The following is a 20,319-nucleotide window of genomic DNA, read 5'->3' on the forward strand; positions in this document are numbered from 1 at the left end:
GTTTAAAGAGGCCTGTGCCACCACTGCCTGGCTGTAAATGTTACTGTCCAGGCATGATCGCCTTTGCATATAAATCCCAGGACTTGGGAAGTAGAGGCAGAATGGCAAATTCATGGCCAGCCTGGGCTATGTGTCAAGTTCCAGGCTTTCCAGAGCTACATAGTAGGAGCCTGTCTAAGCAACAACAAGGAGACGGCTCTGACCAAACTAGCAGGAGGCAGAGACCACCCTGGAGACAGAAAGAGTACCTAGGAGAAATGTGTGGTAGGTAAGAGTAGGAAGGGGGCAGGGCAGCTGGGCCCAGATGAATGTCAAGAATGAGCCCCCAAGACCCTGACCAGCAAGCTGGCTGGTAGTTTTCTGCTACAACGGTTAAGTGTGGAGAAGGATAACTCGGTGGCTTTGATCTGAGAAGTCTAAGGGGTCTATGTAGGCACCACTGAAGACCACAGGCAGACAACAGCCAGGAGCAGGAAGGCGTCAAAGACTCATATAAAGACCAGTTCAATACTGCCATGCAAGTCCTGGGGCAGGATGCGTTTGCCCGGGACCGAGGCTCTCAGTGGTGTGGTACTGCTCTCTAGAGGCTACTTGGAAACTGCAAGGTATCAGTGATCTTTGGCCTGACTACAAAGCCAGACCCCGTTTTAAAAACAAACAGCAGCCCAGTGGTGGTACACACCTTTAATCCCAGCACTCAGGAGGCAGAGGCAGGTGGATCTCTGTGAGTTTGAGGTCATCCTGGTCTCCAGAGTGAGTTCCAGGACATCCAGGTCACAGAGAAACCCTGTCTTGGAAAACCATACACAGATAAAGCCTGTCTCAAACAACAAAAACAAAACAAAACCACATGTGTTCCTCAGCTAAGGGCACTGTTCTGGGAGGTGGGGGACTCTCTAGGGTATGGGAACTCAGCCACACCCGAGTCACTAGGGTGGGCCTTTGAAGGTGATGCCCGCCCGGTTGCCCGGTTGCTGGCTCATGCTGCTCTATTGGATGCCCCTTCACCAGGAAGTTCAGACTTCATGTAATAGTGACTGAAGTGGGGACTGAAGAGATGCACCAACCTGCATAGGCTGGAGCCCTCAGCCAGGAAGGAAAACCACTGACGTGACTTTAGCACTTCAAGTCTGAACATGGCCAGAAGACAACATTGTTGTCCCTCTCTTGAGTTCTGTACTTGTTTCTAGAAAACACATTAAAGCCCATACCTTCCACCCTAGCACTCAGGGAGAGGCAGTGAGCTGACAGGTCAGCTGAGCCAATACAGTGCAACTAAAAATAAAAATTAAATTAAAATAAAGTATTGAGGAGTAAATGGGGCATGATGTTCTGCTTCTTCTCAACTAGTGCAGAGTAAAAAAAAAAAAAAAGGTATGTTTGTGTTCATCTCCTTTATGTACATACACACAACACACCAATATGTACATAAAACCTGATTACAGAAGGAAAATGATGCTAAAGGGCCTGCCTGGGTTCAGTATTAGTAGTCACAGAGACAAAGACAAGAGGGAACAACCAGGCCCCTTTGGAAAGCTCAGTAGGTACAGCAGCTGTTGCACAAGACTGAGGACCCCAGTTCAGATCCTCAGTACGGTGCTATCTTATGATAGTGACCCAAACTCCCAGAGCGTGCGTGCGTGCGTGCGTGTGTGTCTGTCGGGGGGTGGGGGATGGGGGAGGGGTGATGCAGGCAGAGCCCAGAGGTTCAGACTCAGAAAGAGAAACATGCTCTAAATGAATTAAAATGGCAGTTAACAGACTTGACTGGTCACAGACGGTTTAAAGGCAAAGCCACATGCAAGTGATGGAACCCCCTTAGAAGCTGGGAAAGAAACAGGCCCTACCCACAGAGCCTCCAAAAGGACATTCCTGAATGAAACACCCTGCTTTTTAGCTCAGTGAAACCCACTTTCCAGAACCGCAACCAAACCTGTTGAATTTCTTTCAAAGTGCCCCACCTGTCACAATTCCTGCCTGTTAACTGTTTACAACCCACATGCTTCTACATTTCAACCCTCCTCTTGATCCCCCCACCCCACCTCCCATCTTCTCCTCAGAGAGGGTAAGGCTCCCTTAGGAAGGCTGTCCCATCATCTTGTTGAGGCAGGACCAAGGCACACCTCCCACCACCCCAGTTTAGGCTGAGCAAAGTATCTCTCCATAATACAGAATGGTACAGTCCAACTTTTCAATTAACTGTGTGTGTGCAGTAGTATCTATGTGTGATAGCCAGAAGTCATGGTTAGGTGTCTTTCTCCAACCCTCACCCCTTAATATGATCTGTTGGTTTTTCTAGACAGGGTTTCTCTGTGTAGTCTGAGCTGGCCTTGAACTAACCAGTTTTAACTGCAGCTCCTGTATGTGTGTGAACATGCCCAAGGAAGGTAAGTCTCAGCTACCCTGGAATTACAAGTGGTCTAAGCCTCGATGTGTTCAGAAATAGTTTTAATTAAGACTAGGCTTTTGGATCCATCACATACCAGTCCTTCAAGGGAAGAAGACAACACTAAAGGACTACCCACAGGCCTAAGTAGGGGAGGCTGGACAGACAGCAAGGCAAACAGAGCAGCTGGCCTTGGCTAGAACTTGCATCTGACACCAGATTACTGAGCACTTTCCCACAGCTGAAGAAGCCTTGTTGCAGAAACTGTGAGCAGGGTGAAGTGACTGTGGGGGACTGGACAAGCCTTAACCTTAGTCCAAGGACAAGGGCCAATCAGCCAGAAAATCTTACCTGTGCTAGGGATGCAGCCACCCGGGGGTGGGGGTGTTTGTCAAGTCACTAGCTATATTCAGAGCCTAATACTACTTCCAGCAAAAGCCCCAAATTATGGAATAAAACCAACAACAACACACAAATATGGCAGCCAGTTTTATACAGATTTTTTCTTTATTGAGAAACTCAAGTCTTGGGTACATCAAAACCAATTTCTGGGAAGGGGGAAAAATTAGAACCCACATAGAAAAAAAAAAAAAAAAAAGTTACCACCTGGGCCATAGCAGAACCCAGAGAATATACTCTTATATAATCGAAAAATTCTAGGTGCCTCATAATTGACCTTTAGATACAAAATGACCTATTGAATTTGCAACTTGTGGTTCTTGGTGTGGAGGTCCACAGACAAACAAGGAAGTCTTCAGACCTTAGCTGAATGCCATGAGGGGTTATTTGGCTTTTGACTCCTAAAAGAGAAACACCAACACAAATAAGTGAGCATGTTGAAGAACCAGATATGCTCAAATAGCATCAGCTGCCCACATACAGCTAACTTGTCCATCACTCCTCCTTCCTCAGTCAAGGAACCCACTAGTCTAGGTCATTCTCTTATAATTGTGCAGACAGAGGCCACAGCTCTGAAGTCACTGAGTGTGCCCGCTTTCCCACTAGAATCGAAGTATCAACACCCTCCTCTGCCCATTGCACTCCCAGGGCAGTGAGCATACCTCACCAACCTCAGACAGCAGGCAGGTTTTATGATGTAATTCTGAGTGTGAGAACTGTTTCTTTCTGTCATTACTTCAGGCCAGTAAGGTGATTCATTTTTATTAGGTGGGGAGCACTGGGTCTTGAGAATGCTGAGCCCCATATGATTAGGCAATTTGAAGGAGACTACTTTTGTTGTATGTGTGGTAAAGGACCTTCTGAGTTGCTCAGATGAGCAATTGGGCACAAGTGATCTCTGGTCTTAGCCACATGGGCAGCTGGGAATAGAGGCAGATGCTGTTATGTGTTATGTCTTTAAGCCCAGCATTCTAGAGACTGAGTGAATTTAAGGGCAGCCTGGGGCATATAGTGAGACCTTATCTGGAGAAAATCAAGCCAAGCAAAAATCAACTATCAAACTTACTTTTTCCTTGTCTAAGAGGTAGCAGCAGCAGCAGCAACAGTGCCCACCCCCACCTTCTGGGCGGCTTCTTTCTTGGCATGATGAGCCTGCAGGACTGCCACAGCTTCATCCACCTGCAAAAGACCCCGGGTGCCCAGTGTCTCTCCCCACCATCCAGACCTAGTGGATGAGCAAGGGATCCCCAGGCCTCTTCCGCTGTCTTCAGCAGTAGGCCAGAACAGACAGGCATGAATGAGAGGGGTCACAGGAGCAGCAGACCTTTGCCTAAACAGACCAGACCTGAGCATTCTAAGCACCCCACCCCCATTCCCTGATGTCACAGGGCCCGAAAAGCAGCTCACCTTGGAACGGAGAGACTCAGGGGACTCCAACATGTGGAGCAGCTCAGAGTTGTCAATTTCCAGCAGCATTCCTGTAATCTTTCCAGCCAGGTTTGAATGCATTGTTTGGATAAGTGGGAACAAACGCTCCCCTGTGGGCAGAACAGTTGTCATCACCACAAGAGTTCAATCCCAGTGAACCAAGCCAGCATCAGGCTCACCACTCTCTTCTATAAGCACTGGGACGCTTACCCAGCATCTGCTTCTGTTCCTGGGGTGGTGCTGCAGCCAGCATCGAGGCAGTTAGTGGCTCCTGCCCCTGGACATGGACTGCAGGCTGTGGTGCCTGTGAACCAGGATAGGCAGTAGGGTTAGCACTAAGAAACTCAAGCTAAACATCTGAACATGTACCCATGTGAAAAAAGAGTGAATGGAGGTGGCCGTCTTGTGCTTAAAGAACTAATCCTGTTCTTGGGGAACTGAAGGACAGCAAGGTACAGAATTGTAGAAAGAATAAATGACAGCCTCAAATAACAAGCTAACAGAAGTCATAGTCCTCTGGCCAAGCAAACCTGCATGCTGGGCGAGCCTTCGCTGGTGTGCCACTCACCTAACTATTCAAGTCCTTGCAATAAAACTCTGGCCACAGGAAACATAATTGTGGTTTTTGTGTGGTCTTGGCTGGCCCTGAATTCTTGATCCCTTTGCCCCCAACTCCCAAGGGCTGGAATTATAAGCATGTGCTAGTTTCGCAGTAAACTGTACGAGTATCCTTCTCTTCAGTTTCTTTCACGTTACTCCAGTACAAACGAACCAGAAGCCAGAGAGTGAGAATCAAAACATTCCTAAATATAGCTCATTATCACCTTACCAGATGTTTGGTTTTCCATGTGGTCTCTTAACCTGGACTGGCCTTGAATTCAGTATGTAGCTAAGTGCTGACCCTCAACTCCTAAGCCTTCTTGCCTCTACCACTGCAAAGACAAGACTACAGGCTATGCCAACATCCTGGCTAAATTCAATTTTTTTCTATAGCACTGGGGCCTGGACCAGATTTTTTTTTTTTTTTTTTTTTTCCAGACAGGGTTTCTCTGTGACTCTGGAGGCTGTCCTGGAACTAGCTCTTGTAGACCAGGCTGGTCTCGAACTCACAGAGATCCACCTGCCTCTGCCTCCCAAGTGCTGGGATTAAAGGCATGCGCCACCAACGCCCGGCCCAGATTTTTTAAATATATAAAATATATTTATATAATAAATATAAAAAACCAAGCAATTACTTGAGCATTAACAGTAACATTGCGCAGAGCCCTAAAAGGCCTTACAGGTCAAAGATAACTCATACATTAGCACCAAGCTCTAAGAAACTCCCACTTTAGAGAATGTGGAGAAAGACACCCAAGAATCATTCACAAAGCAGTTCACATTCTTTGCTATCTGTGCAAGCAAGGCCCAGGCCCAGCAAATCACTACCAGGCCCAGAAACAAGCTGGTTGTACTTAGTGGAAGCTAACAGCTTAGGCGACATAAGCTCCCAACATTCAGTGAAGCCCGTTCTTGTGTGTGTGTGTGTGTGTGTGTGTGTGTGTGTGTGTGTGTTGAATATATGTGTGTAGGGGCCAAGGTCAACCTTGGATCTTGGTTCCTCAGGCACCACCCGCCCAAGCTTTTTGACAGAACATCTCCCTGGTCTGGAATCTGCCCAGTATTGCCTCCCCAATACTGACATTACAAGGATGAGCCACCCTGCCTAGCCTTCTGTGTGTGGTATGCGGTATGTGCCAGTCTGTGACACATGTCTGTCTCCCTCCAACACTCACCACCTGATTTTCTAAGATATGGATGGTCTTTCTTGGAACCTGGAGCTCACTTTGGTTATTTATACCGGCTAGCCTACAAGTCCCAGGGTCTGTCTGTCTCTGACCCCACAGCACTGGGGACAAATACCACTGTGCCTAGTTTTTACACGTGTGCTTGGGGTCTGAACCCAGGTCCTCATGCTTTACAATGCAAAGTATGGTCTTGAGCCTTATAAAGACTGCCAACTGAGCTGTGTCCCTAGCCCCTGAAGCTGAGTTTTATTTCTAAGTTAGAGGTTCCTAACTGCCTTTATTTTCCACAGCCAGTGATCAATTAGGTCACTGGATGTGAAGGTGACACCAAGGCTCACAGAGCTGAGACAGGCAGGTGTGTCTTAAGGGACAGGAAACACCAGCTGCTTCTTGTATTCCTGAACTGTTACCAATCAGGGCCAGTGTCTGAACCACCACACAGGAGACAGAACAGGTGTGTAGCACCCGCTGAGAGGAATCAAACCAAGGCATCTTTAAACAACAAACAGGACAAAGGCCTACATGGCTGTGGTGGGCCTCACCTGCAGTGGCTGAATGGCAGGGTGAGGACTGCGGACACTTGCGGCGTATTTGTATGGAGCCACAGCCCTGGGAGCAGCGGCAACTGTGGCACGAGGTGCAAGGCTTGGCACAGCCGCAGGAACGCCTTGTAGGAAGAACAAGCATAATTAAAGCCCATCAGCCTGGGCAAAGGCCCGTCAAATCCCAGCTTTCCCCCTTCTGTGTGCAGCCAATACCACCTCCAGACTGGCAGCTGTCAGTCAGCCCTTGCTGGGCGGCACCAGCCCCACCAAAGTCCATAGCCAAGCGGTCCGGGCACTCAGACCCTACAACAGACCAGCAAACGCACATCAGTGTTGGCAGATGTCCAACTGGCCACGTCCCACGGAAGAAGAATTTCCAACACATGACCACACACGTCTCTCACAGGGCCAAGGGACACCATTCAAGTCTTTGCACATCTAGAATATGACAATCTAAATGTTCCCTTCTCCCCAGCCCCCTTAACAGCAGGTTGTGATAGTGATCCAGAAAGAACATTTTTGGTTGGTTAACCCTTCATGTGCCACCGATGAGCAAAGAATGTTCAAAGTAACCCACCAGGACTCACTTGGCCACTGTTCCTGACTGAAGAACCTGCCTAAGCACACCACTAAAGAGACAGAACCAGGACTTTGGAAAATGAGTCCCAGCCTGACCATGCCAGGGCACAGCTATAGTTATCCTGATTCCCTCCTCCCCGGCCATGCTCCTACAGGCCAGTTTGCTCACCGACTCTCTGAGTGGTAGTAGGAAGGCCACGAGAGGCCGGAGCATTACCAGTTGGAGCCAGATGGCGAAGAGCTGGACGAGGCCCAGATTGCCGTATAGCACTTGGCATTCCTTGGAAGCCTGGTGAAGAGATAGGGACAGCAGGTCACTGACAAGCCAGTTTGAGCTTCAGAAGCAGAACTAGACAGGCACACCCTAGTGAGCAAACCCCTGCTTCCTGCTACCTACCTTGAGGTCTCCCGCCTTGCTGCCAGCGTGGATTAGGCCTCATCTGTGCTAGCTGGTTAGGCGTGTAATATGGAGGCCTTCCCTGAGCCTGTAGGGAATAAGAGCACCCAAATACTGAAAACCCGAACCCACCCACACTACAGTCCTGACTCCCTCACCTCACTACTCGGCCTCGGGCTAATGATTTGGGTGAAAGGATCGGTTGGTGGGCAGCTTTACTCTATCTCTGTGACCACGTAGCTAATGATCACAGGATAACTCCTTCTCACTTGAACACCAGTACCCCAACCCCCCCACCCCAGCTGCAGAACATCACCTGGCACACCCACCTGTGGAACTGCTGGCACAAAGTAGCCGCCAGCTGCAGGCTGGAACTGACTTAAGATGGCATTGGCAGGGAGTGCTCTCATGCCAGCCACACGCTGCATATACTGGTTAGTCAGGTGAGCCTTCCGCTCTTCCTTCCTCTGAGCCAGGGCAACGTACAGCGGCTTCGAGCCTACAATCCTTCCGTTCATCTCAGTGACTGCTTTGGTTGCCTCTTCAGGAGATGAGAAGCAGACAAAGCCAAACCCTTTGCTTCTTCCATCTTCTAACATCACCTACAAAGACAGCAGCTAATGTTGAGGAAGGCACAGGTATCAAAAGGGATGGACACCCACACAGCCCCCCACCGGCCTCTGCTTCTAGGTCTGCACTTAGGAGACAGGCAGGAGGTTCAGAACACCAAGAGCGGCTGCAAAACCCTATCTCAAAAAACTCTTAATTGCGGCTTTTAGTTTTTTTTTCAGGTCACCAATAGCTGTCACCATAGTACAGTGACAGGCAATTACCTGGAGGACAGGGGACCCAGATTCTCATTGTTTTACCTGCCCTGAGCCTGGATTTCCACAACTATAGACCATTAGCCCTGAACACAGCACACAGCCACGGCTTCTTGCAGTCTATCTACAAAGTCAGAAACTACTGCTTTTCCTTCCCTGAAAGGTCACTTAATTGCTTTCTGGTATTTTGAGTGTTGGCACCATCAGCCTACCAAAGTTGTTATCAGCTCAATTTTCTACCCATGGAACAGTGCCCTGCCATGATCTTGAAAATGGCACCAGGGACTTCAGGGTACAGAGCTTTGCTTAGTGCAGGGGGACTCTGCAATGTGCCAGTCAAGCGAGTGATACCAAGAGGAAATGGGAAAACAAGAGTTTGTCAGGACTAAAACAGTTACATGTAACCCCCATGCTCTGGTTAACCACTTACACTCTCCAGGGTTCTTTTTGTCAGCTGGGTGTAGTGGCACACACCTTAATCCCAGCACCCAGTAGACACAGGCAGGTGGATCTCTGAGTTTGAGGCTATCTTGGTCTATTTAGTGAGATTCCATCTCAAGACAAAAAACTTAAAACCCTCTGTACAATGTCCCTACCCCGAGAGTAAATTATACTAAGGCCAGGGCAGGGCCATCAAATCCTACTCAGCCACCCAGTCTTTCTCACTACCAGTGGCAACCACAGCTCCTCTCTAGCAAGCAGCACCTTGTGCCATGCCACACATATTCTAGACACCCGTCTGTCACATTCCCTAAGTGCCAAGGACATGCTAGAGATGATGTCCTCATAACCATGACTACCCAACCAGACTTTGTCAAAAGTTCACATGTACCTGTACCTATGTGTTCAGGAGGAAGTGTGGCAGAGCTGTAGGGACAGGCCCCAGGACAAATGGGAAACGACCTGTCTGGATATTCTCTGCTCTACTGTAGCACCGTCTGTCCCCAGACCGGCACCAAGCAGCAGGACTGGGAAAGATTTGAGTGCTGTGAGGGCCACAGGGAGGACATGGGTCAGACTCCAAGCCCCAGTCCAAGTAGACAATACAAGTATACTTCTCCAGAGCACGACCCCCCAGGGGCATCTGAAGCAAGGAGGGGTATGCTGGACACCGTACTCAGGACCACCAACAAAAGCAACTAAACATCAATAACTCAACAACAGAACGCTGTTTCCAAACACACATGCTCACTTAGCTCCCACTCACCTTAGCACTGGTGATTGATCCAAAAGGAGAAAACTCTTTCCTTAATTTCTCATCATCAATGGTGTCATCTAAGTTCTTAATGTAGAGATTCACTCCCTGGGAAAGGGACCACTGTTAATCACACCTGTATACACAGCCACTTCCCAAACGTGGGCCCCAGAACAACATGCCTGGGGACTTATCAAATTAAAATGCTTGCCTGCAAAAATTAAATAAATAAATAGACACACCAGGCCATGGGGGCACACGCCTTTAATCCCAGCACTTGGGAGGCAGAGATAGCCTGGTCTACAGAGCCAGTTCCAGGACAGGCTCCAAAGCCACAGGAAAACCCTATCTCCAAATAAACAAATGAATTTGGGTAGCGGTGATGCACACCTTTGATCCCAGCACTGCAGAGGTAGGCGGATCTGAGCTGCAAACCAGCCCAGTCTACAGAGTGAGTTCCAGAACAGCCAGGGATATACAGAGAAACCCTGTCTTGGGGAAGAACCCCCCCTCCAAGAAAACCATAAACCCTTGCCTGTAACCCCAATACTCAGGGGGCCAAGGTGAGGGGTGGGGGTGGGAGAAACTATTGAGTGTTTGAGGCCAGCCTAGGCTATACAGCAAGACCCTGACTCAAAAACACCAACCAAAACCTGAGAACTCCAGATCTGGGGCCCAGCATGTTTTGAGAGATGGTTTCTGAGAGTTCAAGGTCAGCCCTTTAAGCTACATTGTTACTTTTTCCAGGCCAGAGTGGGTTAACAGTAACAGTGTCTCAAAAAACAATTAACAAAAACAAAAAACAAGACAACAAAAGGATTCTGGTACAAGCCTAAATTGAGCAACCCTGCTCTAAAACTGCCAGGGCCATTAATGCAGTCATGTCACCTTCTCCATAGCTGCTCTGGCCAATCACTCATCCTCCAGGGTTCTTCTTTTTAGCTACTACCCCAAAGGGGGACCAGTTTAAGAAAAATGAAGCCACAGAGTCAAGAGCAGTAAGTGGACACTTTTGGAACAGAGGCTGGGATCATTGTACCTGCTCAGCAGTGAATGCCACACCTGATAGGTCATGACCTTACACCGGAGGCAAGCACTCTTTGAAAGCAGCCAGCTCACCTGGTAACGACTAATTCGCTCCTGCTTCAGCTGCTCAAATTTCCGTTTTAATTCAGCCTGGCGCTCTACTTTTTTCTGTGCACGGCCTACGAATATTGCTTTCCCACTCATTTCTTTTCCATTCATTTCTTCCACAGCCTAGAGAGAAAATGTATGTCTTTAATGCAGGTTCAGAGACATGGTCTTCTGGAGCAGAGTCCAGGACACCCAGAAAAACCTATCCCACTGGACCGAGAATTTGTGTCATCCCACCTGAAGCCTGCTACACTGATCTGGAAAGCGGGGTTAGCTACCCGCTTTCTAACCCTAGCCACACCTCTTGTTCTTAATTCCCAACCCTAGCTCTAACACCTTCCAAACACCCTCACCTCCTTGCCCTGGAGGAAGTGTGGCAGAGCTGTAGGGACAGGCCCCAGGACAAATGGGCAACGACCCGTCTGGATATTCTCTGCTCTACTGTAGCACCGTCTGTCCCCAGACCGGCACCAAGCAGCAGGACTGGGAAAGATTTGAGTGCAGGCCGGGCATTGGTGGCACACGCCTTTAATCCCAGCACTCGGGAGGCAGACAGGCGAATCGCTGTGAGTTTGAGATCAGCCTGAACTACAAGAGCTAGTTCCAGGACAGCCTCCAAAGCCACAGAGAAACCCTGTCTCGAAAAACCAAAAAAGGATTTGAGTGCAGAGGGCAAAAAGAGGGAGAGAAGATGCATGCCCCCCTCCTGCGCCCGTGCATTTGTATGGGCAGATGCCCTGATCTAGCAAAGGGGCTTTTCAGGCCCCTTTGCAGGCAGAAGTTCAACTTTGGAGGCTTCAATTTCCCTACCCAAGAATGGGTACCTGTCCCAATCTTTCAACAGTAGGAGGTGACAGGTATGAGCAAATGCTGGGTGATGTAACTGTGGACTGGACTGCATCTGTGCTGATGACATGGACCACTACGCAGCCACTCACTGGGCTCTACCGTGAACTAGGTACCGCCTACAGGTTCTTCCCGACACTCACAGTACACTCACCTTATTTGCATCCTCGTGTTTTTCGTAACTTACAAAGCCAAAGCCTTTGGATTTCCCACTGGGATCTCTCATCACCTTGACACTTAAAGTTTTACCTATTACCAAAGGACAGAACTATTAGTGACACCATCTCTACCACATCCCAAGACTTCTTGTTAGTAACTCAGCTGAAGGAATCTCTGGCTGAGCCCAGATAGGTCTGAGGCAGGAAGAGGTAAAACTCAACCAAGCATCTAGGATAACCTCAACAGACGGAGCTAAGATAGAGCCAAGAGAAAAAAAAAAAAAAAAAAAAAAAAAGGCCTGGACTATTCATTCACCCTCTGACGCTAAGTGTCCTGTTTCTTTAAGTAAAAAACAGGTTATTTCTTGAGCTGATGGTCAGTACAAGATGACACTACAGACCTCAACTTACCAAACTGGCTGAATAGCTCTTTCAGATTATCATCATCCACTTCCTCCCCAAAGTTTTTGATATAAACATTGGTGAATTCCTTGGCCTTGGCCCCGAGCTCAGCTTCCCGCTCTTTGCGAGACTTGAATCTGCCCACAAACCTACAAAGAAACCGTGAACAGTGATTAGTTACTCAGAAGGAACAAACATCATTTCCAGGGGCCCAAAGGAATGCAGGTTAAAGGCTGACAGGAGAGGTTAAGACATGAGGACCCCATCCACCATGAGAACAAGCTCAGATGCCCCAAGTCCCCAGCAGAAAAAGAAAGAGGCAGGACTATCCTGCAAGGACCAGTCCCAGGGCTCCTGGTTCAGACCAGGGCCACTCCTACCACATCACACTGCCTTCGTGAAGAAACCTGACGACCATGTTTTTAAAACGTTCATTTCTGTGCATCTATGTAAATGCATAGAAAATGTCTGGAAGGATACAAACCAAACTGTTAACAGTGGTTAGTCTAGCAGTGAGAGTCCTGCGATTGGAGGTAACCCTTGCTTTCCCGTTGTGTTCCCCTGACAGGAAAATATCTCCACACCCCACACACAGACATAAACACAGCCTTGTACATTCCATACCACAAAGGACAGAAGTAATTGTTGCTTGTAATAGCCCTTATGTAACACTACTTTCGATTTCCCCCACAAGGTTCAGCTAAGTTCTGTCCCCACCCCACAGTAATGACAAGATGTTATACAGTGTCTCTGCAAAGGGATGGTTTTTCACTGTATGCAAACTAAGCATACAGTGAAACAGAATTGCAGCTCAGAGGAAGAAGAACTAATTTGGTGCCAAAAACTAGCAAAAGACCCACGGGCAGACCTGAGTCAAAGGAAAGCCAAGGTCACATAGCTAGTATCCAGCTCCTGGTCAGCCCAGGGCCTCTCCACTCTGCCGCTGGCCAAGACCCCTGCTCAGAGTGGGCTCAGAGCTGTCCCAGCCCCGGTTGCTGATGCTCACAAAACCCACAGGTGAATTTCCTCCAAGGGAGAGGCAGCAGGCAGGCCATGGCTCGGGCAGGGAGCCGACTGTGGCGAGTCAAAAGGGCTGCCATGGCTCGGGCAGGGAGACTCACCAGCCCTGGAGTGGAGAGGTAGGAGCAGGCCACACTTGGGCCGAGAGAACCAGCAGCCGCCTTGTGTGTGCCAGTTAATACCGAGGTGGGGCCATGGCTGGCTCATGCGATGGCTGTCCTCCAGACTGGGACACTCACACTTTGCGGTCATTGAGGAGCATGCCATTCATCTTCTCGATGGCCTTGTCAGCAGCCTCTTGGGTCTCGAAGTGGACAAAGGCATAACCCTTAGAGCCATTCTCATCACAAACCACCTGTTGAAGAAAAGGCAGACCACCTGAGCATCACTGCCTGTCGCACCAGCCGGGAGCTAACATTGCACAGCTCCACTTACAAATGGTTAGCCTGTGCCTAACCCAAATCAATCATGTTTGTGGGGGGTAGGTCAACCCAGCTGGTTCTTTTAGGATACAGGGTCTCCCATCAGTCTGGAACTCCTGATTGGGTCAGGCTGGCTGACATGCAAGCCCCAGGAATTCTGTGTCAGCCTCCCCAGTACTGGTATTATACAAGCATGCCCCCACGTCCACTTTTTATGTGGACAAACTCAGATCCCTTCTTGTATAGCCAGTACTTTACCAAATGAGTTTCCTGCTGAGCCCAGGCTTTTTTCAAATTCACTTTTTTTTTCTAGATCTGGCAGAGTGTGGTGACATGCTTGTAATCCCAGCACGTGGGGATAGGCCACAGCTCAGATGAGGTTCAAGGTCATCCACAGTACATGTGATATTTTGGAGCCCAGCCTAGATTATGAGATCCAGCCTCAGAAAAGAAAGTGTATGTGTGTTTATGTGGTTTCACTGGGTAAAGGTGCTTACCACCAAAACTACAGCCCCAAGTTCATTCCCTGGGATCCACAAGGTGGAGCAAACTGACTCTTGTTAACCATCCTCTGACCTCCATGAGCACACCCACACCGTGATACAATTTGTTTATAAATAAATAAAATTTAACTCAGAGAGAAGATAGGGAAGGCTAGAGACTGGCTCAGCAGCAGAGCACCTGAACAACATTGGCCAGGCCCTGGGTTCAACTATCAGCCAACAAAATGGGGGAAAAACAAACCCAGGAGATCTGGGTACAAACCAAAGTGCTCAGAAAGACAAACTGTATCCCAAGCCTACAAAAGAATTTAAGTCACCATGTGAAGGTTACAGAATACAGTTAACTAATGCCTCTAAGATTTAAGTAAGGGTTTCTGGAAACAACGGGCTTATGTCCTCTCCTCTCCCTTATCCAAGCTTCTAAAAGTAGGTAACAAAGTGGTATGTGTATGAGTGCTCATGAAGAATAAAGACACAAAAGCACCTGCAAGGCACTAGAGCTCATCTGACAGAGTGCTAGCCCAGAATGCCAAGTCCCGAGCACACATTTGTCATCTTAGCATCTGGGAGCTAGAAACATGACAACCAGAAGTTCAAAAGCCAAGCTGAGCTATATGTATCCCCATCTCAAAACAAAAAATTTCCAGGTTACATGAGGCTGTGGCTGGGATTATCTACAAGTCCTTTATTGAAGCCCCTATTCCCAGAGCGGGAGCCAGCTTGGTGGATGAGCATTTGCCTAATGGAAGACCTCTCATAACAGCTATTCAGGATGTGGAGACTCATGACAATCAAAAGCTCAAGGCCAGACTAGGCAACCTGGTGAGATCTCAAAAAAAAAAAAAAAAAAAAGAGGGCTGGGGATAAAGCTTGCTGGACCCCAGAGGCTTTATACAGAGATGGGGGAGTTGTGAGCAACTGTAATGAAATGCACTGGGTTGCGCACGCGCCCCCCCCCACTCACACAGAGAACAGCAGTAGGTTTGTTAAGAACTAGGGATAGGACTATGGGAGCAAGCTAAGAGAAAGCAATGGGGATATACCCATCAAGAGTATTACGTATAGGCATAAAAATTTCACAATGAAAACATTACCTGTCACTAACATGTGCTAATAAAAAACACGTCAGTGGTAGAACACATGCCTTACATGCATGAGGCCCCAAGCTCAAACCCCAGGACTAAAGGAGGGAGACATTCCATTTCCAGCATTTAAGAAATTATCATACCCAATTGTCCAAGGTACCTTCCCTTTGATAGTACCTTGTTTTGAGTCTTTCTAAACCCCAAACTGGCCTTGAACTCCCAAGATAGCTCCTATCACAGTCTTGAGAGTATACCACACCCAGCTTTAATATTTATCTCATTTTCAAGATGCAGTAATTATTTAGTTAAAATAATTAACGTTTACCTTACAGGACAGGATGTTTCCAAAGGCTGAAAAAGTATCATAAAGTGCCTTGTTGTCTATAGATTTATCCAGGTTCTTGATGAAGACATTCCCTACACCAGACTTTCTCAAAGAGGGATCCCTCTGAGACCACATGATCCGGATTGGCTTTCCCTTAATCACATCGAAGTTCATGGTGTCCAAGGCTCTCTCAGCTGTAGAAGAGGAACATATTTTAATTAAGAATGCTAAACATCAACTAAGATGACTGTCACCATTCCAGAAAGATCACTGAACCGTTACTACCTAAGAAAAAGAAAAGGTACCAAAGTGGCTCTGGGCACCAAGGTCCTCACCATGGACTAAGCTCATGTTCAAGGGACTTTATACCCACCAATGACCACCTTGACACAGGTGAGGAGTCAAAATAGTCATGTTCAGGGCAACTAAGCCAGGTGGTTCATTAGTAAATAGAAACTTAACTAGAGACTCAAGTACAATTTTTTATGTTTTCTTCTTGAGGCAGGGTCTCTAGCTCTGGCTGTCCTGGAACCCACTTACAGACCATCAAACTCAGAGAGCCACCAGCCACTGCCTAAGTTGTGGGATTAAGAGAATGTGCCACCACACATTTTTTGTACAAAAAGTCTCTTAACTAAATGGAAGTGTGCTCAGCATTGCTGTGGCAGGGTAAACCGGCACACCTTTATCTGAGGGCACAGACAGTACAGACAGGCCCTGAGGCCTTGTGGTGCCCAGACCTTTCAAAGGTTTAATCAGAATTCTCGGAACCCTAGGAATTCAGCTGTCTTTCCTTCTGGTAGGTCAGGGAGCTGCCCAACCACACCCACCAGGTACCACAGAGGCACAGTGAAGGACCAAAGATAAACCTCAGCACAGGAAGATCACTCGTTGGAGTTCAGCCTGGGCTACATGAGATTCCCCAGTCCTATCAAAAAACAAAAAAAGTCGGGGCTGGAGAGATGGCTCAGGGGTTAAGAGCGCTGCCCGTTCTTCCAGAGGTCCCGAGTTCAATTCCCAGCAACCACATGGTGGCTTCCAATCATCTGTAATGTAGTCTGATGCCCACTTCTGGACTGCAGGGTTACATGCAGACAGAACACTGTATACACAATAAATAAATAAACCTATCTTAAAAAACAAAAAACAAAACAAAAAGTCAAAGTAGGCGGCTGGATGCAGAGCTCTTAATCCCAGCAGTTCTGTGTAAATTTCCCCCCAAATGAAAACATTCCATCCTGAGAAAAAGCTCCTTAAGCAGGAAGGTAAATAAACAATTCAAAAATAGCTTCAGGAAGTCCCTGAAACTGATCAGATTCACTAGGGCACTCCCTGCCCCACCCCTCCAAAAAAATGCTGAGCTGCCAAGATGCTCAAGAGAAAAGCCATAAAAACTGTTACAGTAGATCAGCCACCTAGAAAAAGCAGAAACCAGCCAAGCAGCCTGGAAGAGGGTTAGACAGCCTGAAAGGGACACTCTACAGCCTGTTGAGCTGCCTGAAGTCTATGCAGTGTGCTTGCTCCAGGTTCCCAGCTTTGTGAGCTATCACACACTGGGGTGGGCTCAGGCAATGTAGCTGTCTCAGGCACATTTCTGTAAGTAACCACAATAAAACTCACTGGTTTGTGGTGGGCTTCACTGGTATCCATACTTTGATCTGTCATGGGCCCTTATCTGGGGTGAGCAGATATGTGTGCTGCACAACAAAGGCCAGCCTGGTCTACATTAAGTAGTGTGTTCTAGGACAGCCAGGATCACAGAGACCCTGTTCTCAAAAACAAAAAAAAAAAAAAAAAAAGCGAGTTGGCCAGGCGTTGGTGGTGCACGCCTTTAATCCCAGCACTTGGGAGGCAGAGGCGGGCAGATCTCTGTGAAGTTCGAGGCCAGCCTGGTCTACAGAGTGAACACCAGGATAGGCTCCAAAGTTACATAGAGACCCTGTCTCAAAAACAACAAAAAAAGCAGGCAAGCCTATTTCTCACCTTACCCTTCTGACTTCAAAGAAGGACAAGGACTAGCAGTAAGCCTAGTAGTGGGGCAACTGCCCAATACAGCCAAGACCCTGGGTCTCTTTAGCATTGCAAAGAAATCAATCAGCCAAGTCAGATCAGTGAAAGTCAAGTAGAAGCTTGCCCCTAAGTCTGCAAACTTAAAACTATCCCATGATATTAGCAGTTAAGGAGCCCATCCCAACACAATTCCTGATCTATTTCAGACAACACCAGTGGAGCTGGTAAGCCGACAAATCGGGCTGCGCTTATTTATAGCCGGGAGAAGTCCTACAGTGGTATGTGTTGGCACACATACTGACCAATGGCTTCTGCTATCTCTAAGAGACACAACTTGTTCAGAAGCCAAAAGAGCAGGCAACAGCTAAGGGACTCCATCACTCCCCCACTAAAAAAGTTCCCCTTTGACACCCTGGTGGTCGAGTATGAGTACTAGTCTCTATATACTGGATAGAAATACCCATGTCAAGCACACCAATTCCCTGGCCTCAGCTGCAACCTGCCTCGTGGACAGTGAACACAAAACAAGGGAATGGCTGGTGAGGCAATTAACTGCCGGGTAGACTCCAGTGACACCTCCCTAGATTACCCAGGTACCATTCTCCACAGCCTACAGCTTCACCCAGAGCTGAGAAAAGCCCCCAAAACAGTGTGGCAAATGACAGGGGGGTGGGGGACTGGCCTGGTAGAAGCTGCTGGTGACACTAGCAAAGCCTCAAGGCTACGTCAGGAAATTGCTTCCCACTACCCTACAGCCATCCCTAATCAACACAAAATCAAGACTCAGTCCAGGTTAAGGGGCCGGAAGGGCCGGCAGCTTTGCAACCTACACTTTGGAGGGTGCTGCTTCAATCCATTGAGAGCCAGTCCATGCCAGGGTCTATAACAGACCCACTTCTACTTGAGTGGGACTAGACACTACAACAGCCCAGTCACTTTATCCAGATCCCAATTTACACAGTCTCCTGGATTCCAACCCCCACCCCAGTAGCCCAAGGTCATCAGGTTAGCAAGTGGTGGAAGCAAGTCTGGAAGCCGGGGTCATGACCACATGCTCTGCTCTCAACCACTACCCACTATACCTTGATTCCCGTATGGCTTCTCTGGCAACATGCTGTCACGTTCCTCCCCAGCCAGCCCTTGCCAGTTCGGCCTCCGCTACAGGACTCCTAAGGTCCCCTGGAATCTCCCGACTGTAGACACCGCTGCTACTCACCATCAGCTGGCTGCTGGAAGTTGACGTAGGCATAACCCAGAGATCGGCGGGTGATCATATCGCGGCAGACCCGGATGGACAGCACAGGCCCCGCAGGACTGAACTTTTCATATAGCATGGCTTCGGTGACGTCCGAGTGCAGGTCGCCCACGTACAAGGAGGCCATGGGGTAGCTGCTGGCCGCAGCGTTCATCTCCCCACCCCCCACCACCCCGAGCCCCGCCAGGACTTCTTACAGGGCTCACTGCAGGACAAAAGGGGCTCCGAGGAGCCGTGGCCCGCGCCGCAGCGCACAGGTGGCACCAGAGACACCGGGAGAGGCTGAAGCCGGCGGGACGGGTGTGCGGGAACGACTTGCAACGGAACCGCAAAAAAAAAAAAAGACAAAAGGCTTTCAAAAAACAATATGGCCCTCTCCTGGAGTTTGTACTCTAGCTGTCCTAGCTTGGAGCTTAAAAATAGAAAATTAAAGTAGGGAAACCCTTTGCAAAAGGGGCAAAAAAAAATTTTTTTTTCCCCAAGAGGCAGACAGATGCTGCGCTCACAGTGGCCTTGGGGACACGCGTTTCTCGATAAATATAGGCCCCGGGCTCCCGGCGGTTTACAATTACAGCGGCCCGGGAAGGGGGAAACCAAATCTTTGCGGGTGCCGGCGAAGGGCAGCCGGACACGTGGTGCGGCCGGCCGGGGCGCGGGGCTGCCACGCGGCGCAGAGGCGTGCGGAGGCGGGCCGTGAGGGCCGGGGGCGGCTCACCACCGGACGGACTGACGCGGACAGACAGGCAGGCCGGAAACGTGCGAAAGTCACTTCCCCGCGGGCTCCCAGCACGACTCGCTGTCTCGTTCTTTTTTCTTTTTTCTTCTTTTGCTTTTTTTTTTCCTTTTTCTTTCTTCCTTTTTTTTTTGAGGTTTTGAGAGCTTTTTTGTATTTTTTTTAAGCTTTTTCTCTTTTTTGCTTCAGGCTTGCTGAGCCCGAACGCAGCACAGGCTGCTGCGACCCGGGGCGGAGAGAGGCGGCTGGAGCAGCCACCGCTCCATTTATACCCGCCCGCCCCGGGCGCTGCTGGTCGAAGGGCGCCTCGCGACCTGGGCGCAGTCGTGCCCGCCCACTCGGCCCGGGGGCCCGAGGCGGGGCGGCCACACGAGAGTGACCTGGAGCGGCTGCGAGGCGCCACAGCGACCCCTGGCGTTCGGAGGACCGGCCGCTCACACCTGCGGAAGATTCTCTTTCCACGCTACAACTGTCAACCCCAACACCCATCATCCTGAAAGGAATAGTGCTAGAAACAGCCACAAAATGCCTTCTTCTACACAAAGGGACGCTAAATTACAGTTAATAGGTGGCCCGCCAAATGGTTGAGCTGAATACACAAGGCATACTGAAGTTTTGAGAACATATAACCTTGAAGTTGGATTGTGAAGGCCATTAGAAAGAGTGGCATGATTGGTGGTGGCGCCACGCCTTTAATCCCAACACAGGCAGAGGCAGGTCGATCCCCGAGTTCAAGGATAGCCTGGTCTACAGAGTGAGTTCCAGGCCAGCCAGCACTACACAGAGAAACCCTGTTGTCTGGGGCAGCGGGGCGGGGGGGGGGGGGGAGAAGAAATAGTGTATGTGATATAATTGTTCTGAAAAGATGAGCAAATCTTGGCAAAAC

General features: G+C 49.0%; 1 protein-coding gene and 2 non-coding genes across 7 annotated transcripts; all 3 read right to left on the reverse strand.

Annotated features, from left to right (window-relative positions):
* Nucleotides 1–2,869: 2,869 nt before the first annotated feature.
* Pabpc4 (poly(A) binding protein cytoplasmic 4) lies at nucleotides 2,870–19,529 on the reverse strand. Of its 5 annotated transcripts, none has more exons than XM_027399185.2 (16): nucleotides 18,662–19,529; nucleotides 15,436–15,629; nucleotides 13,340–13,455; nucleotides 12,090–12,229; nucleotides 11,675–11,769; nucleotides 10,660–10,797; nucleotides 9,553–9,648; nucleotides 7,851–8,123; nucleotides 7,522–7,609; nucleotides 7,342–7,413; nucleotides 6,762–6,848; nucleotides 6,543–6,667; nucleotides 4,424–4,517; nucleotides 4,193–4,323; nucleotides 3,852–3,964; nucleotides 2,870–3,186 (listed from the first exon to the last, which is right to left on the reverse strand). In XM_027399185.2, exons 1-15 carry the CDS (start codon nucleotides 18,852–18,854, stop codon nucleotides 3,863–3,865), a joined length of 1,944 nt encoding a protein of 647 aa, XP_027254986.1. In that variant the 5' UTR covers nucleotides 18,855–19,529; the 3' UTR covers nucleotides 2,870–3,186; nucleotides 3,852–3,862. The 5 variants fall into 5 exon arrangements, with proteins under 5 accessions (XP_027254986.1, XP_027254985.1, XP_027254987.1 ...); XM_027399184.2 differs by having other exon boundaries at nucleotides 7,294–7,413; nucleotides 18,662–19,528; XM_027399186.2 differs by lacking the exon at nucleotides 6,762–6,848 and having other exon boundaries at nucleotides 7,294–7,413; nucleotides 18,662–19,528.
* Nucleotides 9,200–9,332, reverse strand: LOC113833920. The gene has a single exon (XR_003482109.1). It is a non-coding gene; the product is annotated as a small nucleolar RNA SNORA55 (small nucleolar RNA).
* Nucleotides 11,044–11,176, reverse strand: LOC113833921. The gene has a single exon (XR_003482110.1). It is a non-coding gene; the product is annotated as a small nucleolar RNA SNORA55 (small nucleolar RNA).
* Nucleotides 19,530–20,319: the final 790 nt, after the last annotated feature.

This window comes from Cricetulus griseus, chromosome 2 (assembly GCF_003668045.3).
Source record: "Cricetulus griseus strain 17A/GY chromosome 2, alternate assembly CriGri-PICRH-1.0, whole genome shotgun sequence".
Lineage (NCBI taxonomy): Eukaryota > Metazoa > Chordata > Mammalia > Rodentia > Cricetidae > Cricetulus > Cricetulus griseus.